Consider the following 15,727-nt stretch of genomic DNA (forward strand, 5'->3'; position numbering starts at 1 on the left):
TCATTTGAAAGTTGAAATAACTAAGTTCTCGTTGAGACAGCAGTTCCTTTTTGAGAGTGCAACTTTCAGTCCTTATTTAAAAAAAAAAACTTTATTAAACTCTTAACTTTTGATTTAATGATGTGACCAGTCTTGAGTATTGCACTGACCTTTTCTAATTTTACAACACTCTGAAGATGCCAAAGTAGTATAAGCCCTTCACTAAACCCCTCCTTAAATAAAAAAAAAAAAAAAAAAAAAAAAACAGTTGATGAGTTTTCAGTAAATTAAGATAAATCCAGGGTTTTGTGTATTTATATAGTTGCATCTTTTCCTTTAAAGCTACACTGTGTATGATTTAGGGCTGTTTCTTAGCACAAATGGAATATAGCGTTCATAACCATCTGTTCAGTGGTGTTTAATGAATGTCCTGAAAATATGAATTAGGGGTTTGTTTGTTGTTTTCATTTAGTAAGCTTAGAATGGGGCATTTTTATCTACATGGGAGTGGACCCCCTCATGGAGCACTGCCCTGTTGATACAGTAGCCCAAAAGAGACATACTTACTCCATCAGGGGATTGCAGAGAAAATAAGAGGAATCAGTAGTTGCTGCCCTATGCACTGTCCACTGGTTGCTAGTGCAGTTGGAGAACTGTCATTTTTGTGAAATGGAGGATCATACATATTGCTAATATCAAGAGAAGGCAAGGCAGCATGAACCCCCATGACCAAAGGAGGAAAAACCTGAAGGGAAACAAAACTATGACAGGCAAGGGCCGAATTCAACCTGCAAACTCACCGCAAGAAAACATTCAAACCAATTTCTGAATCATATCGGTGAATTATTGTTGCATCAGTAGAGGTCAGGATTAAAAACAATGTGAGTGAAGACGTAAGACATTTTGTGCTTTTTTCCATACTGTGAGTTGTTTTTTTTCCTTGAAATATAATTTATAACTGTGAATCATAAACGTTACCCCAACTTGTTTTTTCAAGTTCAACTCAGCTTAAAACTTAAAGCCAGCCTGGGCACTATTTAAAGCTATAGCAAAAAGTAGGGATGTCCCGATCCAATCACGTGATTGGAAACCGGGCCCGATCATGTGGTTTCAGACTTGATCGAAATCGGACGTTACATTCCAAACAGGAATCTGATATAGATTTTATCCTCATTATTTTGATCAGCGCTATTTCAAGCTCATTATTGCATTAATGGGCCTTTCACACGTCAGAAGCGTCAGCGGCGTCAAGAATTGATCTAAAAAGCATTATTTTCAATGAGACGCGTTGCTTTTTAGATGCGTGGGCCTTTCACATTGAACAGGTTTGGAAGCGTCAGGAATCGGTCTAAAAAGCATTATTTTCAATGACATGCGTTGCTTTTTAGAGGAGTCAGACGCATTGCATCAAAAGCCAAGCTAAAGCAATGCTTCTGACAGGAGCGCTCATTGCCGCTTGTCGGCAGGCTGACGCGGTCAAAGTTCAACACAATCCAACTTTCGACACTCTGAGCTGTGATGTAGCTTTGCGCTGTCCAATAGGAACGACGCGTCAGGCCAAAACACGGAAGACTAGTGGCAGAAACCACTGATCTGTACAAAACAGAAACATGTCACAGGATTGCTCATTTATAGAGCAGTTTTCTGAAGAAAAATCCTTGGAAATGTTTTTTGTTGTTACCTCAAAATTTCTGATTACTGTTAAAAAAAGTTTAGAACACTTGTAATTAAAATAGCTAAATCAATAAATGGTTCTTTAGAAACCTTTCATCTGTAAATTAAAACCACCTGTTATTTCAGATTAGATAATTTCTTGTTTAACATAAGGAACCTTGGACATTTATTTTTAGCCAAATAAAGTAACATGGAAATTTGTACATTTTTTAAGTCCGGTAGATTATTACTTGATTGTTCAAGCTACCTCAAGGAGAAGTGCACTGTTTAAGTGATAAATAATAAAATAAGGTGATTAAAATAAAAAATATTATATATTTAGCATTTGTTCACTGATCATTCAGTTTTTAAAGTATCGGATCGGGACTCGGTATCGGCAGATACTCAAAATCTGATGACTCGGAATCGGATCGGGGCCAAAAAACCTGATCGGGACATCCCTAGCAAAAGCCTTCTTTTTTTAAACAGTGTTCTTCAAAATAAAACATGTTAATAGGTAAGTAGACAAACATCAGAAGTGTAAGTTTTGACACAAATACATGCATTCCTTTTTATTCACAAAACCAGTCCAATTGTCTAAACGAATACAAAGATTGGTTATTTTTTTTAAAAAGCTGCAGCTCCCCAGCAACATAAAGAAATAATGAAAATAAAACAAACCAATAATAATAATAAAAAATGTAATCTTGTCTCAGTGCGTTCAGTAGGGTAGACTCAGAGCAAGTGCTGTCTCTTAGTGCTTTGGCCCTGAGCAGTATTGGCACGTGCTCAGTCGGGCCGCAGTAACGTAAGGCTGCCAGTTTCACAAAAGTTTAAAAATGCAGATGAGAGTCGATTTGGGAGATTGAGCAGATTACAGTGACACTTCTGGCAAACACTATCCTCAACCCAGCAAAGAGTCTCTCCAAATATCAAGTTTCACTTTCATTTCAAAATCTACGGCATCAAAATTTCTTCTTCTTCTTCTCTGTCTTTTTTTAAACAATGACCACTGACCTGTTTCAAAACTGCTTTGACAAAATGCATGATAAAATAGACGAGGGTTTAATAATGGTGAAGAATTACAATAATGTTTGCCATTAGCCACTAGTTTTAAAATATAGCTGTAAATTTACATTCTCTACACAAGTACTGTATCTTTCCACACATGAACAACATTAACACCAAACACAGAAATTAGCTGATTGTCCACACTCAGTCCATCGGTTTTGTTTCTGGCAAGGAACAGTTCCATGTTTAGATGACCAAAGGAAAAAAAAAGGTACCAAAGTGGAAATCATAGAAAAATGGAATGAAAGTTGCCATAGATGCTTTTGTTTACATTTCATTTTTGGTTCAAGGAATAAGTAGGTGCATCCATTACCCGACTGAAAATGTTTTCTTTTTTATTTATTTATTTATTTTTCATGTTATTTGTCGCTTGTTTGTTTAGTAGTCAGTGTCTGTTCCGGAGACATTCCAGGAGTTGGCATTGCACTTGATGGCAGAGAGCTTTGGGTCGGGAGCAGAGGAGGAGAAGGAGGAATCCTACTGGAACCACCGGAACGCTGCTCCTGTAGGAAGCATCACCTTCTTGGAGAAACATTAGACAGACAGGGATGGAAGGGGAGCAGAGAGGAGGAGGAACAGGGGAGAGAAGGTTCAAATTGTTAATGAAATGCAGCCTGTTTTTATCTCATAAATACAATTACAAAGACACTAAACGCAAATACTCTATTCAGCTAATGCCTAAATGCACTCACTCTTTGGTAATCTTTATTCGTTATTTGGATGAGGACCGCAGTCAGGTCCATAAGTACAGTTGGAATATTCCGCAATATTAGTAATTTTGCATCTGGATGCCGCCACATTGAAGTTAACATGAAATAATCAAATCAAGATGTGCTTACTGACAAAAAATATCACATGAAACATTTATGAATTATGATCATTTGTACACATATAACTCCATTTTTGGAGTCAATAAGTAATCAGACAAACTAAATATTAAGATTATTTTGAATGTAAACCATCACTTTTACAGCCAGTTTTCTTTCAACAAGTGAGGAGTTGATACATGAACATTTCCAAGTCATATGTCTGGGGCTTCATTTACAGCAGTCATTAAGAAATGCGAACTGTATGGTTCTGTGAGCAAAGTCTGTCTGTTCTCAAAAACTGAGTGACTGTGTGAGGAGGCTAGTGAGGGAAGCCACCAACATATGCAGACATCTCTGAAAGAGTTATAGGCTTCTGTTTGTGACTGGAGAAACTGTGCACAGCAACTTTTGTCTGTTGCATCACCAGCTTCATGGTGGCATGGATCAGGGAAGGTTTTTCATTTAAAAAAAAAACAGATCAGATGTAGGCTTGTGGTACAATGACCTGTTTAGATAATCCTTCTCTGTGCCACTCCACCATGAAGCTGTATACAGACAATAGTTGCACAGCACACACTTTCTCCCAGCACAGCAACATGCTCAGGGAACAACAAAAAAAGCTGAAATCCAAACTTTAACCCCCCACCCCAAAAAAATGAATTCTAGAAGCTCTGAAATGCAATCTGGGACTATTCCAGACAATAAAGTGCAGTGAGTGCATCACCCATTTTGGTAGAAAAAACTTGAACTTGAAAACTTGAAAAAGATTATAAGGGTTAATGAAAATAAATTTCTTTGGGCAATAATACATGAGAAAATCAATCGGAAACCACACATCAAATATATACAAACCAAATTATCAAGAAGCATTTCAGTGCAAAACAAAGCAAAACATGTTCTGGATCACAAATCACTCTGCATCCTACACTGTTCCACTGTCTTACCCGATTTCAAATACTGTGTAGAGATCTGGGGCAAAAACTACACAAGGTCAATAAAATCACTAACTATTCTTCAAAAAAGGGCAATACAGGTCATTCATAATGTCAGCTATCAAGACCACACACTCACTCATCTTAAAGTCAAAAATATTAAAATTAACAGACAGTAAAATTCCAAACAGCACAGACCTTGTACAAAGCAAAAAATAACCTTTTACCAAACAACATACAGAAATTGTTCAATATCAGTTAAGAGGGAAAAAGAACTTTAAAATTAATTAAGTAAAGATTGTTCATTTCAGTTTGTGGGGTGATACTGTTGAACGGTGTGGGTGAGGAGTTAAAGCAGCGTCTAAACATTCAACAGTTTAAAACAAAATATAAAAAATGTGTTTTCACAGGACACAGGGATGAAGTGGGGGTGTGAGAGTCACTAGGTGTTCACAGGAAACAGGTATTTATTGATTTCTATATTTATTTATGTACATTGTTAGTTGGCTTTTTCTGTTGTGTTTAGTTTTATCAGGTTCTTTTGGTCTTTGTCTTTTTCTAAAATTGAATTCTAGCCTTATTATTATTATTGCTCTTGCTGCTATTATTATTATTATTATTATTATCATGATTGTTAAGTTTAGACGTCTTCCCAGTCCTTTCTAAATGAACTTTATATTGTCTGTTGTTGTTTTATTTGTTATTATGTTATGATTACAATACATAAATATAAATAAATTACAATTTTAATGGATTTGACTCTAATGCTAAGCTGATGAGTGGACATGCCAACGCGTTAGCATCACTCCTGTTTTTAAGTTAAAAACTACATCAACTGTTTCAGAAGACCATAACAGGTCAGTTTAACATAAAAATGTAAATATTACTCACAGACATATGCTCTTTAAGGTTCAGCAGAGAAAAAATAAGAGAAAAAGGAGCGCTCTCACAGCTCAAAAACCCAGAGAACCCCTTATTAACTGCCCAAAGTGCCTGATGTAAAAAACAGTAAATTCCGCACAGAACGCTCCCTGCGCTTCCTACTGATCACTGATCTCAAAAATGACCCAGGCAACTGGCAAAAAAGTGGAAATCTGCCAAAAAGTGGAGTTTTTTTTCATCCCTGCTATAGCTACTCCCTAGCTGTCTGAGTGTCTTGGTGGCTTCCCTCACTAGTCTCCTTCTTGCACGCTCACTCAGTTGTTGAGGACTGTCTACTATAGACAAATTTACCACCCAGTGCTAAATGTTCAAGTATCCATCCCCTGACTTGTCTCAAGAAAACTCGCTGTAAAAGTGATCATTTGTAATAAAACTGATCCTGATATTTAGTTTATCTAATTACTTATGGACTCTAAGAATGGAAGTATTGTGTGGATAAACAGCCATAATTCCTAAATAGTTAATGTGATATTTTTTATTAAAGCCCTTCAATCAAAAGTAAAGGTCTACACTACAAACACACAGTTATTTGATTTTCACTCCACAGAGGCAATTTTAAACATTGTGTCATTGTCCAGCTATACTTATGGACGTGACTGTATGTGTGTAATCTCTGCTCCCCTCAGTAGCACCACAGGAACGAGCTACAGTCACACAAAATCCAATACGCTACATATATTATTTAGCCACCACGTGCATCACTTTTCCACTGCATCATCAGTGGTGGACTTGCTTTCTACTCCTCGTTGTACTAAGCAAAGGCAGCGTACATGTATACGGATGCAGGACGGAGCAGCAACCTCCCAGTCGGAAGCGAGGAGAGCCGCCTGTACAACTGCGGCGCAATCAGCATCCTGCAAAGTGCAACTCCAGTGCAGCACCGAATCCTCCGTTAGGCATCTCTGCCTGGAGCGAAGCAGGAGGAGCTCAGCAAACATGTATGCACCCCCACACGCTCTCACACCGAACCAATATGTATTCAAGTACAGTCGCACACCTCCACACACATGGTGGCACGTTAACCAACACTCACACAATACACCCCCGAAATCACACCAAACAGTGAGGCTGTTAAAATCAAATTCTCATGCACGGAGGAGTCGCATTCACGCTGCAGCTGCAGCAAGGCTTAATGAGGAAATCTACATACTGCGAGCGCAAAGCAACACAAACGCACACAGTCACACCTATGCAATGGAAAAGGAAGGAGGTGTCACACATCCTCCAGCTTCATTGCCACTTTAAAAGTTTAAGAAGTGGCTTTTATTCTGTTTAAAACATAAAACGTACTACCTTTCCAATCAGACTCTTGTACCTGAGACATGTGCCTATGTGTTGGCCCATGAGATCATCATGTCATGCGTCAAAAGGCATGCTGGGATTTTGAGTCTTGAGATCACCTTGGGTGACTGTAAGACTGTGCCATGAATGAGTGTCGGGGAATTAGTGAAAATGGAACTAGTGACTGGGCCACTGCAGCGCCGAGCTTCACAGAAAATGACTGTTTATCTCTGCAAATGGAATATAAGATGCAGAGAAAGACTTTTTTTTTTTAGTTAAATCACACTTCTGCAACATGACTGATGTTTTTCCGCGCAAGCTGTGACCATGCTCTGTAAGCTGACAGGCATCATTTATGGTGATCAGAGGGATAACAAATGCTTCTAAAGTGACCTCCTGGGGCAGGGATGGTGGCCAAGTGGTTAGTGCAGGAGGTTCCCAGTTCAAACCCCACCCCTGCCTCACTTCTTCATGCAATGTGGAGTTGCATCAGGAAGTGACGTCACCACGCTAATATCCACTAAATGTCTTGTAAATCACTCCCCAGGTGTTATCAGGTTACAAAAACAGCATTTCCAGTTTTCGAAGTGTTTATTTCTCGCTATCTTTTGCATAATATATGATAAAGGTGTTATATGTAGCAGAAAATGAAGTGACATCACCACGCTAATGTCTGCAAGATCATACCATAAAAACAGGAACACAATGTGACTTTTTAACCTCTTAAAAGTCTTTGCAGTATAAATGAACCAGGAGGCAGATCATTGTGATTTGAAATTTGGAAACCAATACATAGACCTGGGTTCAATCTCTGGTCAAGCTACCTGTTGAACAAAACAATTCACCTCAATCGTCTCAGTCCACCCACCTGTAAATGGGTATTGGCCTCGGTTGGGTAAGTAACCTGAATCAGACAGGTATCCCATCCAAGGGGAGTTGTAGACTCTCACTCCCTTCATGCTCTGGAATCTGGGCATAATCACCAGCAAGAGTGAATGTCAGGGCCTATATATAGAACTTACTTATTCTTCATCATTGCAATTATGACTACAATTATAACATTTTATACTTACACTTATTGAATGATATGTACAATTACAATTATGATGCCATATAAAGCAGTCAGCCTAATTAATACATGACTTTTGTTAATACTTGCAGAATTTTATTAATAGATTTCATCAAGTCTGAACTGAGTCACTTTAATGTCACCGGGAATCTTTACAGCTGAATATATTTGTGATTGTTTCTTGATGCAGTTGATGTTTTGTGGGAGCTGAGACTGGTGAGGTAGACAAGATGTGTGTGTGCTTGTGCCACACATGATCAACTTAAGTGTGCTTTGTGATGATAAGCCACAGTCTTGTATATTTAGAGGAACTGAGGTAAATCCATGGCATGTTAAGCCAAAACAGCCATAAAGATGCCTTCATGTGACAAAAACACAGCCACAAAGATTGCAGTGTCAAAATAAATATTGTATTCAAATGAATAATTCTAACAGTCAAGATGATCAAGTGCAAGTAAGTAATTTCTGTTATCAGTTACAATTCAAATTGCAACAAATGATGAGTTTCGTAATCATTTACCATACCAGAGGCCATTTTTCTATCTCAACTTGGTCATGGACTTGGTGTAAAGGGGGGTGTTAAAGTGATCCACTGCTGGGAACATTTGAAGAAACAACTTCAAGCTGAAATTGTCAAGAATGAAACTGACATCCAATTTCCTTTCTTTGGGTCTTTGAACTTCTTGTTTGACTAAGTGGTCATTGCCTCAACCCTTAACATTATTAAGAACCATCTTGATAAATACTGCAAACATCATTCTTGGAGGTACAACTGGCACAACAATGACAAAGCCCAACAATCAACACAATATTCACAACAGTTTTGAGATCTTCACAGAAGACAATCTGTATACAATATAAACTGTCTATGACCATGATGATGTTAGTATACTGAAATGAGCAGGTCAGACATCCTCCAGCAAAATGCAAAAAAAAAAAATTAATCTGAGGTATCAAGAAAAGATCACCTGCTTGTAGTTGCATGGAAATATGGCCGTCACAAACCATGTGTGAATTTACTGTGCTCTACAACCTATACAACTTGGTGCATAGGTGTCTTGCCGAGCACAGAAAAAAAATCGATCTAAAACAAAAAGAAGAGTACGCCTGCCTGGATGTAAAGACTTTTGCTGTCTTTTGTACATTGGTAATAGTAAATAAGTAAAAAACATATTTATTTATTGAATTTGTGAGTAGACATTTTACAATTTTACACACACACACGATTTCATCATCCATCACAATATTTTACCCTAGACATTCTGATTTTTTAATTAAGCTGACATCACCCAACCCAAGGTGATGTGATATATATATATATATATATATGTATGTAGCGTCTGCACTATGCAATGTGTTGTTATGACTCCGCCCATTCGCTCCCCTCGGGACGCGAACTCATGATTTCCGGCATGGGAGTCGGACTCTCTAACCAGAAGACTAAAACCCAGGGCTCTGGCCTCGTGACCAGAGAATCCTTTTGAGCTGTTGGGAGTGAGGTTTACTAACTACATCTGCACAGCGACACCTACTGGCCTCCGTTATATATATATATATATATATATATATATATATATATATATATATATATATATATATATATATTATAAGTAGATGTCAACATTAGAAGCTGAATATGAGTTCTTGTGTTTTAATAAAAGCAGAGCATGGAACCAACAGCAGAATGCACACATTCCTGCCTTCTGCAACACTATTTCCCTCCAGCTCCGTCTTGGCTTCAAATTCCTGTCTCAGACACTTCCTCTTTTTCCTGCACACAATTTTGTCTCTTCCCATAATCTTGCCGATTTCCATGAGCTGGGACATGGTTGACTGTCTTTCATCTCTTTTACATAGGGATTGTTCATGACAGATTGCACAAAACTCTTAGCATTCTTTTAGATGCACAGCAGGAAAGAAAAAGGAGACAGGATATATGTACTGTTGTGGACATATGCCTTGGCTAAAAACATTTAAACTCAAATTTTATCAACTACACATATACAGTAGTGTTCAGAATAATAGTAGTGCTATGTGACTAAAAAGATTAATCCAGGTTTTGAGTATATTTCTTATTGTTATATGGGAAATAAGGTACCAGCAGACTCAGTAGATTCTCACAAATCCAACAAAACCAAGCATTCATGATATGCACACTCTTAACCCCTTAACGCCCGAATTTCTACAGCTGAAAAATGTTTTGTGTGTGTTTTTGCCTTTAAGTAGATGGTAAATAATGTTGAGATTATTAATTTCACTTTTGCACAAAAACTAGATAGTAATATTGGGTATTCTGGTAATGACTTTATGTTCTAATGTTATAATAATAATGATGGTATGTTGCAAATATGTGACAACGGGCATACAGGTCAATTTGGTAAGTTGCATATTTGAGTCAGAGATTGTAGTATATATGCGACTATGGGCGTTAAGGGGTTAAGGCTATGAAATTGGGCTATTAGTTAAAAAAAGTAGAAAAGGGGGTGTTCACAATAATAGTAGCATCTGCTGTTGACGCTACAAACTCAAAACTATTATGTTGAAACTGCTTTTTTAGCAAACCTGTGAATCACTAAACTAGTATTTAGTTGTATAACCACAGTTTTTCATGATTTCTTCACATCTGCGAGGCATTAATTTTGTTGGTTTGGAACCAACATTTTGCTCATTTACTAGTGTGCTTGGGGTCATTGTCTTGTTGAAACACCCACTGGATGTGGATATATGGATCCTTGGTTTCCCCCCAAAGGAAACCAAGGATGTTTCATCTGTGGGGAATGTAACATCATATTTATTGTTGGATACAAACAACTACTAGCAACTGCCGAGGATTTTCTTTTACCAAAACATCAAATCTAGGCTTGCATCTCCAATGTACCTTCTGGCAAATTGTAGCTGAACTTTCAGGTCTTCTTTTTAAGAAAATCCTCCTCTATACCACTTCATCGTGAAGCTGTATAACTGGTGATACAAAATGCAAAAAAAAAAAACCACTATGCACAATTTCTCCAATAACAGCCAGAGAAGTCTAATATAACTAAGGAAAAGCCTTGGACTGAACATTGACATAGGTTTATATATATCACGTCGATTGTAAATGGACTGCATTTATTTAGCACTTTTCCATATGCATCAGACGCTAAAAGCGCTTTACAATCAATGCCTCACATTCACCCCGATGTGAGGGTGCTGCCATACAAGGTACTCACTACACACCAGGAGCAACTATGACCATTCAAAATGGTGGCGCCCATGATTCTAGGGGTCCTTATGGCAGACATGATGATCCGTATAACTACTTCTGAGTGTCTTGGTGGCTTTCCTCATTCTTCTCCTTCTTGCACAGTTACTCAGTTTTTGAGAACTATCTACTCCATACAAAATTTTGTATTTTTTGCTCTTTTTTTGTATTTGAAATGGCCTAAACAAATTAAAATGTGTTAAACAACAAGTGTTCCAATACTTCTGGACGCCACTGTAAATCATCAACTGCATCTGTCAACACTGCAAGAGCTGCAGAGTCACAGTCAGATGATTTCTCTCCAGCAGAGGCACAGGTTAGCTTAGCTCTTAACATGACTAATGTTAAAAATAGGAGAGAAAAGGAATACAGGCATCTCCTCTCAATCGAAGAAGATTTGCAAAAGCGTGGCTCAACCTCACTAGTGGAGATGGTGTGGATTTGGATTTGAAATGATGGGTGTCGTTGATCATGTTGCTTTTAAAAACAACTGAAATTGTTTAACCACCTGCGAACTAAGGAACATCAAGAATATGAAAAGCTTTGAGACTCCGCTGCCAAAGAAAAGCCTAAATCAGATAAGTCACCATATTTCTGGAGTATAAGTCACCAGAAGTATCAGATCAGGCCAGAGTATACGTTTTTACTAGTTTGGGAGGCAACTTATACTCTGGTGTAACGTATAAACTGAAAATTTAGTTTGTTATTAATAACAGTAATTATAATAACTATGTATATAGATCTTTCCCAAGAATAAAAGCACAACAAAAAAAATAAACTCCAAAAATAAAAGAATAGATGCTAGTAATAAAAAAATACACTACAACAATGCAAAAAAAATAAAAAAAATCCCAAATTAAACACACAGAAAAAAGGTGCAACTTACAGGCCAGTGTGACATATACTGCGGTGCAACTTATATATCGTCACCTTCCTAAAATAATGACCTAGGTCATATTTTCCAAAACATGACTTAGTCCATTATTTTAGGAAGGTGATGATATGTTTTTCTCCTCTTCAAGCACCATTTTTTGACAGATGCAACTTATACTCCGGAAAATATGGTACCTGCACAACACACCAAACTGTATTTGATCAAAGTCATATTTATGATTAAGAAGAAGAAGCTTGAATCTTCTACTGGACTGGGTTGCTTGATGTGAGGACGTTTCGCTTCAAATCACAGAAGCTTCCTCAGCTAAAATTCTTGCTCTGGTAGTCTGACTTCTGTCTTGACTCTTGTAGAGAAGAATGATTTATGATTTATGATTAATGTTTTTCTATTGTTTTATTTTAAAGCCTAAGTTTTCAGGAAAAAATAAGAACAGTATTCCTTCAACATTCTGTCCATTAAAGTCATTAACAAGCAACAATTAATGTCGCAGTAAGACTCTTACAAACACAATTTTGAAGAATATTTTTGAATTACTGTTATCGGCAAAGTCACAAAAAATATTAAAGGATTATTAACTGAGCGTGAGTACAGGAAAATATCAGACCGAGGTGATGTACAGACTGAGGTGATGTACGGACCTCGCTAACGCTCGGTCCGTGTGAAAAATGCTGATATTCCCATTACAGACAGATGGTCTGGTCATTAGCTGGTAAGCTTTCAATCTGTGTGTTTTTTTTCGAAGCTGTTTAGATATTTATGGAGTATGTTCATATACAACTTGGTTTTTCTAATCGTGTTTTAGCTTTCTGCTTTATAACGAAAGTGATACGTGTTCCAGACCAGCTGTCATGGGAAAATATCAGACAAGAAATCAGCCAATCAGACCATGCGTAACATCGCAGCGATATAATAATGAGATATTATTTTTGTCTATCTCGCACAGGCAAAATCTTATTTAATCAGGATGATGCACCAGCTCACAAGTTGGTGATGGTCATGACTGTACAACTTCTGTATGAGTTGACCACCACAAATATCTGAGCAGTAATGGCAGCAGAGTAACAATTTTACAATGACAATCAGAGGGTTGAGTTCCTAAATGCAGGGGTCGAAATACATTTTTTAACCTAAAAAGTTACTTGCACAACCAAAAGTCAGTCTTATATCAACCTTAAAACTCCTCCTCTGATGTGTCAGACTGTTCCTCTCTGGGTAGAGTTTGAGGGGAGAGCAGCAGCTGCGGCAGACAGGTTTTTTTTTCCACTGGCGTGTGCGAACGAATCGTCCGTGAAGAAAATTTTATTAACTACACAGATGTATAATAAAACAAATGATGACTGGTTTATAACACAATGATGAACCGCAGCGAGGAACCGCAGCGGTAGCCAGTTTTTTTTTTCTTTTTTTGTTTACATGTGCGCACGCGAACGGGGCAGGAGGTCCTCAAACTAGAGCTGCTGCAGCTCCAGTTATTTGCTGCAGCTCCTGCAGCAAATAATGAAACTCCCCGAATTGGGATTGTCTCCTGAGAATGTTGTGAACCCAGGGACAGCGCCACTGGTGACGTTTGTCAGCTTTCCACAATGAATAGAGCACAGCAACTCGCTCCGTGTGTGAGAGTCATAAAACACAGGGAAGACAAAGACAACACACTGGAAATTGTTTTTTTCCCTTATTTATTTCTTTATTGGTTCATTCTACTGGTGCTTATAGTTGATAAAACTTGGATAAAGTTACTTGCACCAGTGCTAGTGCAGTATAAAATTACGTGCACCGCTCGAATAATACGTGCACAAACTAGCACATGCACGTACTAATTCGACCCCTGTAAATGTTTCCTTTATTAGCTAATATTAGTCAAACTGTAACTTAAGCCAAATGTTATGAACTAGCTGATGTTAGCATTCATTTGTAGACACGACACAATTTAAGAACCTTTGTTGGTAATGAGGCTATTCCACAAAGCGCCGTTCATTACCTTTGCATGCCGAAAAGCAAATCAGGGCACACTTTGAAGCATCATAGTAACTTCTTGATTTATCTTTGTCAATCTTGAACAAACTTGGTATAAGTAGAAGGGAGTCTGAGGGAGTCTTCTCAAGGGATCAATAGAGTACTATCTAATCGACACCGATAGAGCTGATTTTATTCTACTTTTTACTCTATTTAGCCTGGGATCACTTGTTATCCCAGCAGAGTAAATTTTACTCAGCAAAATTTTCTGTGTACTTCTTTGATTGTCAGGATAAAAGCATCAGCATAAAAGCTTCTATCAATCAATCAATCAATCAATTTTTTTTTATATAGTGCCAAATTACAACAAACAGTTGCCCCAAGGCGCCTTATATTGTAAGGCAAGGCCATACAATAATTATGTAAAACCCCAACGGTCAAAACGACCCCCTGTGAGCAAGCACTTGGCTACAGTGGGAAGGAAAAACTCCCTTTTAACAGGAAGAAACCTCCAGCAGAACCAGGCTCAGGGAGGGGCAGTCTTCTGCTGGGACTGGTTGGGGCTGAGGGAGAGAACCAGGAAAAAGACATGCTGTGGAGGGGAGCAGAGATCAATCACTAATGATTAAATGCAGAGTGGTGCATACAGAGCAAAAAGAGAAAGAAACAGTGCATCATGGGAACCCCCAGCAGTCTACGTCTATAGCAGCATAACTAAGGGATGGTTCAGGGTCACCTGATCCAGCCCTAACTATAAGCTTTAGCAAAAAGGAAAGTTTTAAGCCTAATCTTAAAAGTAGAGAGGGTGTCTGTCTCCCTGATCTGAATTGGGAGCTGGTTCCACAGGAGAGGAGCCTGAAAGCTGAAGGCTCTGCCTCCCATTCTATTCTTACAAACCCTAGGAACTACAAGTAAGCCTGCAGTCTGAGAGCGAAGCGCTCTATTGGGGTGATATGGTACTACGAGGTCCCTAAGATAAGATGGGACCTGATTATTCAAAACCTTATAAGTAAGAAGAAGAATTTTAAATTCTATTCTAGAATTAACAGGAAGCCAATGAAGAGAGGCCAATGTGGGTGAGATATGCTCTCTCCTTCTAGTCCCCATCAGTACTCTAGCTGCAGCATTTTGAATTAACTGAAGGCTTTTTAGGGAACTTTTAGGACAACCTGATAATAATGAATTACAATAGTCCAGCCTAGAGGAAATAAATGCATGAATTAGTTTTTCAGCATCACTCTGAGACAAGACCTTTCTGATTTTAGAGATATTGCGTAAATGCAAAAAGGCAGTCCTACATATTTGTTTAATATGCGCTTTGAATGACATATCCTGATCAAAAATGACTCCAAGATTTCTCACAGTATTACTAGAGATCAGAGTAAGGATCTGGTTAGACACCATGTTTCTAAGATTTGTGGGGCCAAGTACAATAACTTCAGTTTTATCTGAGTTTAAAAGCAGGAAATTAGAGGTCATCCATGTCTTTATGTCTGTTAGACAATCCTGCAGTTTAGCTAATTGGTGTGTGTCCTCTGGCTTCATGGATAGATAAAGCTGGGTATCATCTGCGTAACAATGAAAATTTAAGCAATACTGTCTAATAATACTGCCTAAGGGAAGCATGTATAAAGTGAATAAAATTGGTCCTAGCACAGAACCTTGTGGAACTCCATAATTAACTTTAGTCTGTGAAGAAGATTCCCCATTTACATGAACAAATTGTAATCTATTAGATAAATATGATTCAAACCACCGCAGCGCAGTGCCTTTAATACCTACAGCATGCTCTAATCTCTGTAATAAAATTTTATGGTCAACAGTATCAAAAGCAGCACTGAGGTCTAACAGAACAAGCACAGAGATGAGTCCACTGTCCGAGGCCATAAGAAGATCATTTGT

General features: G+C 38.0%; 1 protein-coding gene across 3 annotated transcripts in view; it reads right to left on the bottom strand.

The window, feature by feature from the left end:
- Positions 1-2,173: 2,173 nt before the first annotated feature.
- cxxc5a (CXXC finger protein 5a) overlaps positions 2,174-15,727 on the bottom strand; it is a 128,622-nt gene continuing 115,068 nt past the window's right edge. For 2 of the 3 annotated variants that reach the window (XM_034178451.1, XM_034178452.1), the window contains one exon: positions 2,174-3,225. In XM_034178451.1, coding sequence (XP_034034342.1) covers positions 3,181-3,225 — 45 coding nt within the window. In that variant the 3' untranslated portion in view covers positions 2,174-3,180. The remainder of the gene's footprint in view (positions 3,226-15,727) is intronic. The other variant, XM_034178453.1, reaches the window with a different exon arrangement.

This window comes from Thalassophryne amazonica, chromosome 9 (assembly GCF_902500255.1).
Source record: "Thalassophryne amazonica chromosome 9, fThaAma1.1, whole genome shotgun sequence".
Classification (NCBI taxonomy): domain Eukaryota; kingdom Metazoa; phylum Chordata; class Actinopteri; order Batrachoidiformes; family Batrachoididae; genus Thalassophryne; species Thalassophryne amazonica.